Genomic DNA, 10,787 nt, shown 5'->3' on the forward strand with positions numbered 1-10,787 from the left:
CCCCCAATGTCCTGTCCCCCCCAAAACAGAGCTGCACATGCACCCCGGTCCTTGCAGCACGACCCCCCCGGGTAAGGAAACTGCTTCGGTGCCGAAGCGGCTGTGCTCACCATGCCTCAGTTTCCTATCCGGCGCACAGGGCTGCGGTTTGCTCTTGCGCCGGGGTGGGTGCAGGGCTGAGGTTGCAGCTGTGGGTGCTGCAGTTGGTGGTGGAGCCTGGGTTCAAGCACAAAAAGCAAATGGAGGGGCCAGGAAGCTCCACATGTGTGGAGCTCTGACCACGTATGTGCTCTGACCACATCTATTTGAGCTCTGAGCACATATGTGCTCTGATCACGCGTGTGGAGCTCTGAGCATACGTGTGCTCTGACCATGCATGTGGATCTCTGACCATGCGTGTGCTATGACCACATATGTGCTCTGATCACGCGTGTGGAGCTCTGAGCATACGTGTGCTCTGACCATGCATGTGGATCTCTGACCATGCGTGTGCTATGACCACATATGTGCTCTGATCACACGTGTGGAGCTCTGTCCATGTGTGTGCTCTGACCACACATATGCTCTGACCACGAGTCGCCAGTGCTGGCCATGTGTTGGTGCCGTGTACACCCATCTGGAGGGACATCATGTTGCGAAACACCATCATTTGCACCCCAGATCCCACATCTGCCCCTGTTTTTTTGGTACCAACCCCTTCCCTCCAGGTTTGCCCTCTCAATTTTGTGGGTGTATGTGGCCATGGTATGATGTTAAATGACAGCTGTTAATTAGCAGCAGCCACAAAGTCTCAGGAGGTCAGGGACCAAGTGTGTACCTCCCTGTGACATGAGGACCAAAAATGTGATCTTTATAGGAACCGGGGATGTTTTCCATGTGCCAGAGCAGGTCAGGCTGTGGCATTTCGATTGCTTCCTCCTTTCACATCCCTTTTTCTATTCCCACTCCCCCCAGTGAGCCAAGAAAACCAGAAGTGGGTCCTCAAAGAGAGGGTTCATTGTTAAAAATAATGGGGGACAGATCTTCCCTGCCATAACGATGGGGTGATGGGCAGGGGCATGGGGCATCACATCCAAGCGAATCCATACGTGCCCGAGCCTGTCCATCCCTGCCCGTCCTTTGCTTCTCCAAATTAATTCCCTCTTTTTCTCCCCCAGTTGCCGAAGCAGCAACAGGAAGAGCTTAGTGGTAGGCACCCCTTCGCCAACCCTCTCGCGGCCTCTATCCCCCCTCTCTGTGCCGACAGGTAAGGGACGTCCCAGGTTGAGCACCTGCTAAAATTACCCCAATATTTTGGAGGGCAACCTTTCTGCTGCTGCAGCCCTTTGCCAGGGCAGACACTGAGGTAATTTTTCCCCTTCCTTCCTGCAGCCGGGAGCAGCCCCTTGGACAGCCCACGCAACTTCTCCGCCAGCACCTCCATCAACTTCCCCTTTGCTCGCAGGTGAGCTCCCAGCCCATTAATTATCACTGATAATTACAATCCACCAGCTGGGACTGCTTTGATGAGCTCAACTGATTTGTTCTGATTGTTTTTTCGCTTTTTCTCCCCAATTTTCGGGCTGGTGGTGTTTGCTCTGCTGCGACTGCTGCTTCCCACCCCTCCAGCCATGCTCCTCGGACTGACAGGCAAGTATCAGGGCTGGGCTGGGTCTGCATCTGGGAGATGAACGCTGCACATCAGCACAGCCCTTCTTTATCTGCATCCCTTTATGTGCATTTTACTCTGGGACTGGGTTTCTCACAGCTCTGGGAGCCAAAATGTCCCTGTTCCCATCACACCATCCCCAGTCCCAGCTCGGATCTGCTCTGAGTGCTCCCGAGGGACACTCAGATGTTCAGGGACGGATGCTCAGCCGGGTCGGATCATGCTGCATCCCTTCCCCAGCTCATTGTGCTCCAGATGACGCCAAAATCCTGTTTAACTAATTAATTAATTGCACACACAGCAGACAGACAGCTGATTTGAACCCATCGATCACCACATGGAAAAAAGCTCGAGGCTTGTGGATGGTTTTCACGGAGCTCAAAGCCAAAAAAGGGGGTTGCCAGGCTGTCAGTGGTGCCAGATCCGGCACCCAGCCAGCTCCTGCTGTCCTTGGCCCTGCATGGGAGGGTCCTCATCTTGACCTGGACACTGCCCCATCCTTTAGAAACATCTCCAAGAGGAAGCGTTCGCCTACGTCCCAGCATTCGCCTTCCTGTTTATCCCCAAGCTCTGCTCCGCGGCGCCTGGCGTCTCTGGATGAGCCTTTAGGAATCCCCATTTGTCCCAGAACAAAGTCCCCGAAGGCTGAATTTTGCTCTAATTAAAAATCAGATCCTCTTGGAGTTTTTTTCCACCTGAAATGGGTTCTCCACCTGGCCAAGCCCCACCTCTGTCCCTCTGAAAAGAGGTTTCAGGCCTTTAATATTCAAGCCAAACTTGCATCTTTTTCCCCATTCTTATAACTCTGACGTTATTTATTTGCATTTAGATGTTGGGTTTTTTTTCCTGTATGTGACAAGGATGTTTGCACTTGCAGGGCTGATGGCAGAAGGTGGTCACTGGCTTCGCTCCCCTCCTCTGGCTATGGGACCAACACCCCCAGCTCCACTGTCTCGGTAACGTTCGCTTTCTCATGGCAGCAGGCGAGAAGAGCCCCAGAACACCTTGATTTTTGGTGAAATGCCTTGGCATCGGTTCCTAGGCAGCCCCTCCATTCCTAAAGGACCATGTGCTTTAACTGTGTCATGCTTTCTAAATCTGCTTTTAAGAAAGCGGCAGAGCCCAGCTAATGGGTCACAGCATCTCTGGGTGTCACGGCATCCTATTCCCAGGTGTCACAGCATCCCTGGGTCACAGCATCCCATCCCTGGGGGTCATAGCATCCCATTCCTGGGTCACACCATCCCATCCCTGGGTCACACCATCCCATCCCCAGGCGTCACAGCATCCCATCTCCGGGTGTAACAGCATGCCTGGGTGTCACAGCATCCCTTTGTGTCACAACATCCCTGGGTGTCATAGCATCCCTGGGGGTCACAGCATCCCTGGACATCACAGCATCCCTGTGTGTCGTGGGTTAAACATGCATGGGGCACAGAAAGCAGGAGGTTTGGGGTGAGAGTGGGCAGCACAGACCTCCCTGGGCTGGCCTTGCTGTCTGTATTTCACATTACAGAGCACAGAGCGTGCAGCCCATTGGTGTTTCCATCCTCCTAAGAGGCTCCAAGGAATATTTTCCTTGTGGGTTTGCTGGTTTCCACCCCAACACCTGGAAACACTGATCCATCTCCTGATGCCCCTGTGTCTGTCCTTCTTTCCAGTCGTCTTCGTCCTCCCAGGAGCGCCTGCACCAGCTGCCGTACCAGCCCACCCCCGATGAGCTGCATTTCCTTTCTAAGCATTTCCGCAGTACGGAGAGCGTCACGGACGAGGAGGGGCGGCACTCGCCCTGCCTGCGTCCGCGATCCCGGAGCCTCAGGTACAGCACCCACGGCACTGTCAGGATGATGCTGGGACATCCAGAGCATCCTCTGCCCTCTCCTGAGCTGTTCCTGTGATGTTCTGGTCCTGCTAAGCCCGTCCCTCCCTGGCGGGAGGGATGCTGCTGGTCCAAGGCTGATGGCTCAGATGAGCTTTAACTACATGGGATCGGGAGTTGAGAGGAGGAAATTGCTCTCCGGGGGTAGTTGCTATTTGCATAGATGTAAATGACTTGGACTTCGTAACACAACTGACTTCCTCCCTCCACAGCCCTGGACGGACGAGCGGGACGTTTGATAATGAGGTGGTGATGATGAACCATGTCTACAAGGAGCGGTTCCCCAAGGTAACTGCCAGGATTGAGGGGGATGAGCAAGTTTGTCCCTCCACAGCATTCTGACACCATCTCCTCCAGAACTGGAGAGCTCCAGAACATCTCTTCTCCATGCTGGGATATAAAATGCATGGGTAGATACTGGGGAAGGGCGTGTTGAGGACACTGGAAACGTGGTAACAAAGCAGGGAGGCAGGGACTTGCAGGTCTGCACCATCACCATCTCCGGAAACTTTGGTGGAGCTTTTCCAGCCTGCTGGAAGCTGGGTCCCAGGTGGGACCATGATGTGCACATGGATAGGGGAGCTGCAGGACATTGTAGCATGAGATCCTGGTTGGCCAAACCCAACACAGGAGATGGTAGCATGAGATCCTGCTGGTCAAACTCAATGCAGGAGGTGGTAGCATGAGATCCTGGCAGGCCAAACCAAACACACATTATGGGTATGCATGTTCCTGGGCATCACCATCCATTCTGCTTTGCAGGCCACGGCTCAAATGGAGGAGCGTCTGCAGGACACCATCACAAACTTCTCTCCAAGCAGCACCCTGCCACTGGCAGATGGGGTCCTGGGCTTCATCCACCACCAGATCATCGAGCTGGCCCGGGACTGCCTGGCAAAGTCCCAGGGAGCTCTCATCACCTCCCGCTACTTCATGGAGCTGCAGGAAAAACTCGAGAAGATGCTCCGAGATGTGAGTATGGGGCAGTTCCCTGCCCAACGTCATCTCCTGAGGCCACCGATAGATGCCTGGCTTCTGTCTCCTCTCCCACAGGCTCAGGAGCGTTCAGAAAGTGAGGAGGTGAAGTTCATCGACCAACTGGTGAGGAAGCTGCTGATCATCATCTCCCGTCCTGCTCGCCTTCTGGAGTGCTTGGTAAGACATGGAAGCTTCTGATGTGCCTTGTCTTTATGGTCTATGCTCACCTGAAGAGAAGGCAAAGCCAAAAACCATGAGAGACAAAGCATCTTCTCACCACCTTGCCTGGTCTACCATGGCTTGACTTTGCTAAGTCATGCTCTCCAACTGCTCTTGGTTTTCCCTGTGCAGGAGTTTGACCCGGAGGAGTTTTACCATCTCCTGGAAGCTGCAGAAGGCCATGCCAAAGTTGGCCAAGGAATAAAGACCGATATTCCTCGATACATCATCAGCCAACTGGGGCTCGTTAAGGACCCGCTGGAGGGTAGGGAACTGCTTGGGTTGGTGGCCCTGAGATCTGCGGAGGGATGTGGGCTCCCAGTTTGGCCACTAGCGAGCATGAAACAGCACTGGGAGGTGGCAGGGGGACGAGGAAGGCTGAGCTGGTGTCATGGAGTGGGTCACAGCAGGACCAGGACAGTGTCCAGGTCTCCTGGCCATCCCCACATCCCTTCCTATTGCTCCCAGCACGTTCAGAAAAGCAGATTAAGCAGCTCAAGAATGCTTAATCCATAGGAAGCCACAGCCTTGCAGGGGGAACCATAATCCCCAAAGAACACGGGAATGACTATGGAAAAAAGAGAATTATATAAATGTTTCACCTCGCGTTGAACCTCAATGCCATGACCTGAATTTCTCCGTCCGATAGCTCGAGCAAAGCGTGTGGCTCAATCTCTGAGTTTGGAGGGAAAGTGGTTGGGGTGAGGGGTTATTTTGGCAGCATTTGAGCATGAAGAAGGTGGGAAACCATCCCTGTCTTCTGCAGAGATGGTCCAGCTGGATCACTTCGACAGCGGGAACACCATCACGCCAGAGAACGATGACGCCTGTGAGGTGTGTGGTCCTTCATTCATGTCCCATCTGCTGCCTCCAGCTTCGTCCTGCCTCACCCTACACCTTGCAGCAGCTCCTCTGCCATCTTAGGCTGGGGATGTTAATTTCGGTTGTCCCCAAGGTTCACTGCTGTACTCGGGTGTCACATCTCACAGATGTCCTCTTCTTGAGAGGACAGAGCTCAGAGTGGGCTCTTGATCCTAGAGCATCTTGGTCTTCTGATTTGGGGTTTGTGGCTGGAGGGGGCTGAGGGAGGGACGTCCTCTTGCAGCGAGGAGCATTCAGAGGTGATAGATGATGGTGCTCAGTGAATTCCTGCCTGCACTCAGAGCGCTGGCATGCCGGGAAACACTAAAAAGCTTCGGTGTCTTCTTCAGAGCCAGCCTTTGGCCACCGCCCCTCGGAGGAGACCCTGCGAGGCGGACTTTGAGACCATCAAACTGATCAGCAACGGGGCTTATGGGTGAGTTGGGAAGTTTGTAACGGTGTAAATGTCTCTAGAATCTTCCCCTATGATGCTGCGTGGTCAGTCATGGTGGCTGGAGGACACATTTTGAGGTCCAGCTGTTTCGCTCTCTCCTAGGGCTGTGTACCTGGTGAGGCACAGGGAGACGCGGCAGCGCTTCGCCTTGAAGAAAATCAACAAGCAGAACCTGATCCTGAGGAACCAGATCCAGCAGGTGTTCGTGGAGAGGGACATCCTCACCTTCGCCGAGAACCCCTTCGTGGTCAGCATGTTTTGCTCCTTCGAGACCAAGCGGCACCTCTGCATGGTGATGGAGTATGTGGAAGGTGAGAACGGGATTCAAGAGGGGGCAATATCAGTGTCTGAGCATCGAGGGCACCACGCAGACATCTCCTGCCTGGCTTTGCTGCATGAGGAGATGATCCTGAGTCCCACCTTGATGAAGGTGGTTGCCATGCTCACCTAGGAGAGCCTTTGTGCCCCATGCCCAGAGTTCAGCGATGCTCTGAGGAAGGACGGGAGGGTCCGGCTGGGAGCGCAGCCCTGCCCGGTGACCCTCCTGCCTTCTCCGAGCCCCCTGTACTCAGCAGGACCGTGTCCCCACAGGGGGGGATTGTGCCACACTGCTGAAGAACATGGGTCCACTGCCCGTTGACATGGCAAAGATGTACTTCGCCGAGACCGTTCTTGCACTGGAGTATCTCCACAACTACGGCATCGTCCACCGCGACCTCAAACCCGACAAGTGAGGATGTGGGTCAGGGCTGGACCCTGGGTTTGGATGGGGAAGGGAGAGGGACAGATCCAAGCCAAGAGGATAAGGATGAGGTCATGGGTTTTGGTGCCCCAAGTCCTGGTTCGGTGCTGTTGCAGCAGGACCAGAGGTCTTGGGGTCCTGCTCAGGTCTCCCCAGAAGCAAACACCAAACAGGGTGTCTGCTCTTGCAGCTTGCTCATCACCTCCATGGGCCACATCAAGCTGACAGACTTCGGTCTGTCGAAGATCGGCCTGATGAACATGACCACCAACCTCTATGAAGGGCACATGGAGAAGGACACCCGGGAGTTCATGGACAAGCAGGTACAAAGTCCTGCTCTGCTTGGCCAATTTGTCATCAGCGGGGACCGGGAGAGGCTCGGGACTTGTTGCAGAGGCCATTGCAGAGGTGTCAGCCGCTGCTCCCCACGCAGGTGTGTGGCACTCCCGAGTACATCGCCCCAGAAGTCATCCTCATCCAGGGCTACGGGAAGCCCGTCGACTGGTGGGCCATGGGCATCATCCTCTACGAGTTCCTGGTGGGCTGCGTCCCCTTCTTCGGAGACACCCCCGAGGAGCTCTTCGGGCAGGTCATCAGTGGTGAGTGTTGTTGCCAGCTCTGTTCCTTGTTTGCTCTTCCCAGCCGTCACAACTCATATTAACATGTGGAGAGCTTCATTCTTTCAGTTCCTGCTTGGTTGAGCGGCGAGGAGGCTCCTCAAGCTTTGATTTCCCAATCTGGAAGGATGCTTTCATCTGCTGTGGCTCCTGGGGGACGTTCCTCTTGCCCAGAAGTGACTTCTCCTGCGACCTCACATTGTCACAACCCCTGTAACGTCCAAACTCTTCTTGTTTTTTCCTTGCAGATGAAATTATGTGGCCAGAAGGGGATGAGGCTCTTCCTGCGGACGCCCAGGACCTGATCACACGGTTGCTGAGGCAGTGTCCCCTTGAGCGCTTGGGAACTGGTATGCACAGCAGACCCCATGTAGCATTCGGGGGGGTGATCAAAGGCCTTTCCCAAACCAAAGCATGCCCTACCACATTGAGGATGCTCAAAGGAGGTCCCTTGCTCGGGGTTCACCCCAGAAAGGCAACACAGGGATCTGATCCATCCCATTTTAAGCCATTTCCTCAGCGTGGAGGAGCGACCATGCCATTCAGGATGGAAGCAGGAAGGGGGTGCGCACGAGGTGAAGCACCATTCCTTCTTCCTCCACCTGGACTGGAATGGGCTGCTGCGGCAGAAGGCCGAGTTCATCCCCCAGCTGGAGTCGGAGGACGACACCAGTTACTTCGACAGTGAGGCCAAATCCATCCCCTTTTCCCCACCCCCTTCCCACCAATCCGTTATCCCAGCTGTGGGTTGGATGCTTCTGTGGGAGATTAAAATCTCCTGGGTGAAGTCCATCACAAAACAGATGCAATCCCCTTTCCAGGCTGCTCAGCCTTACCAAAACCCTTACTTTCTCACCCCAAAACTGTCCTGGGGCTTGGGACAGGAGCTATCAGCCACAATACGGGTCCCACTGGGGCCATGCAGGCAGAACATGGTGTGTCAGGGCAGGGTGACAGCCCCCTCCGCTCGCTCTGGCTCTTCCAGCTCGCTCCGAGCGGTACCGCCACTTGGATTCAGAAGATGAAGAAACCAATGACGAGGAATCATCCGTGGAGATTGGACAGTTCTCCTCCTGCTCCCATCGCTTCAGCAAGGTGCTCCGCTCCCTCCTCCAGCATCCGAAACGGCGGGTGCCACAGCCACCCTGGTTGTGTCAAGCATCGGTGCCCTGCCTGATGCCTGGATTCCCAGATTTCCGCTCCTTGCTGACAGCTTGTCCCCTCCTCAGGTGTACAGCAGCTCTGAATTCCTAGCGGCTCACTCTAACCTCAGCCTCTCGTCCTCCGAGCGGAGCCACAGCGATGAGAAAGAGGAACGATGGGACAGGCACTCGGGAGATGAGGACAGGAACCGGTTGGCGGGCACAGAGCCCCGGTGCGTGCCGAGATGGGGGATGCGACACTGATGTGGGTTTGTGCCGGTACCAAGGGTTTGTGCTGGCACCGAGGGTTTACACTGGCACCAAGGGTTTGCAGAGGTGGTGGTAGGACACGTCCTGGGGTGCTGCAGCATCTTGGTGCTGCTCTTCTCGCCCATTTTCAATTGTACCAAGCCCTCCTGCTCTCCCCACAGGCTCCGCTCCTGGACATCCTGCAGCTCCACACCATACAGCTCCCGGCACGAGCGCAGCTGCAGCCCTGCCGCACTCTCCAGCACCTACAGCCTGGACACCATGCCCAAGTTTGCCTTCTCCTCGGAGGATGAAAGCCCTTGCGTGGTGGGCTCCAAGCCGGAGAGACCCAAGTTTGTGCTGGGAGACCCCGACGTGGGCACTGGCAGCGTGGTGAAGCCATCAGCGCTATCTGGTGCGTAGGCTGTGGGCACCGGTGCAGGATGCTCCAGGGGCTGCTGGGGTTGTGCATGGCATGGGGTGGCTTTTCCATGTCCCCTGAGTCACCCTCCTCCCCTCCGCGCAGCCGATCTTGTCAGCCTGAACCGCATCCGCCTCCGAAGCAACAGCACTGGCACCAAAAACTCGGCTCCCCGGGGCCTGGAGCCAGGTGGGAGCCACCGACTGAGCAGCCAGAAGGACGTCCCAGACAGACAGAGAGCCTCGCCGGGTGGCCGTGTTCCCAAATCTGCCTCCGTCTCAGCCCTGTCCCTCATCATCACATCAGGTCCGTGTGTGCCATGCGGGTTATCTGGCCAGATGGCGTTTGCCATGTGGTTTTCCCTGGCTGAGCCAGCTTTTCCCGCTTGCAGATGACTTCGGCGGCGGTGCCCTGATGAGCCCCATTTCCCCCCATTCCCTCTCCTCCAACCCCTCTTCCCGGGATTCCTCCCCAAGCCGAGACTCGTCCCTCGCCATCGCCAGCCTGCGAGCCCCCATCATCATCCACAGCTCGGGCAAGAAGTACGGCTTCACCCTGCGAGCCATCCGCGTCTACATGGGTGACAGCGACGTCTACACTGTCCACCATATGGTCTGGGTATGTGATGCTGGATGTGGCATTTCCCAATGGGAAAACCCCGGGAGGAGGCGTAGGTTTGTATCCAAATAAAACCTGGGTCTTTGGATCACAGAGTGTGGAAGAGGGGAGCCCGGCACAAGAAGCGGGGCTGAGAGCGGGCGATCTCATCACACATGTGAATGGCGAATCAGTGCTGGGTTTGGTTCACCGGGACGTCGTGGAGCTGCTGCTGAAGGTAGGGGACTGGCGCATCAATCCAGCAGCTCCTAGCATTGCCTCTGCTGGTTCGGATCCGGTGCTTGGATCCGGTGCTTGGATCCGTTGCGCTGTAGTGATTAATTTTCTGCCCCTCAGAGTGGAAATAAAGTGGCCCTGCGGACCACAGCCCTGGAGAACACCTCCATTAAAATCGGCCCCGCTCGGAAAAACAGTTCCAAGACCAGGATGGCACGGAGGAGCAAGAAGAGCAGGAAAAGGGATGGCCAGGACAGGTGGGTACAACCGGGACAGGATAAAATGGCATTTATCCCATAGTATCCCATACCGGAGGGAGATGCTCCAGCTCTGCCATACCAGGGGGGCCAGGGGGCCCTGGAACTGCTGGCAAACTTTAAGGAGAAGCTGAGGCTTTTCCCGTCCTTGCCACCTTTGTGTTCGTCCCCCCAGGAGAAAATCCCTCTTCAAGAAGATCTCCAAGCAATCGTCGGTCCTGCACACCAGCCGCAGCTTCTCCTCCGGCCTCCATCACTCGCTGTCCTCCAGCGAGAGCCTCCCAGAGTCCCCCACGCACAGCCTGTCCCCAGGCCCCACCACACCGTGCCGCAGCCCTGCGCCCGACCTGCCCCCAGGTACCCCCAGATGTGGCAATTTGGGGGGGATATTTGCTACGGCGGGGATGCTGCACGTCCCCATGCCCCCCACGGTGACTTCTTTCTCTTTTGGTGGCAGATGCTGCATCCCCGCAGAGCACCTCTCCC

General features: G+C 55.9%; 1 protein-coding gene across 1 annotated transcript; it reads left to right on the forward strand.

The window, feature by feature from the left end:
* Nucleotides 1–1,054: 1,054 nt before the first annotated feature.
* On the forward strand, nt 1,055–10,658 carry MAST3 (microtubule associated serine/threonine kinase 3; the record flags this gene model as incomplete). The annotated part of the gene is made up of 25 exons (XM_010191903.1): nt 1,055–1,246; nt 1,372–1,444; nt 1,609–1,629; nt 2,526–2,604; nt 3,310–3,467; nt 3,740–3,815; nt 4,290–4,499; nt 4,581–4,682; nt 4,857–4,989; nt 5,491–5,558; nt 5,936–6,021; nt 6,142–6,350; nt 6,631–6,769; nt 6,972–7,104; nt 7,215–7,380; nt 7,647–7,748; nt 7,960–8,082; nt 8,384–8,493; nt 8,628–8,773; nt 8,972–9,204; nt 9,316–9,516; nt 9,602–9,828; nt 9,923–10,045; nt 10,165–10,301; nt 10,477–10,658. Coding segments are annotated over 25 exons (3,429 nt in total), but the record flags the coding sequence as incomplete, so codon positions are not given.
* Between the last annotated feature and the right edge of the window lie 129 nt (nt 10,659–10,787).

Source organism: Mesitornis unicolor, unplaced genomic scaffold (genome assembly GCF_000695765.1).
Source record: "Mesitornis unicolor isolate BGI_N332 unplaced genomic scaffold, ASM69576v1 scaffold19859, whole genome shotgun sequence".
In the NCBI taxonomy this organism is placed as follows: Eukaryota; Metazoa; Chordata; class Aves; order Mesitornithiformes; family Mesitornithidae; genus Mesitornis; species Mesitornis unicolor.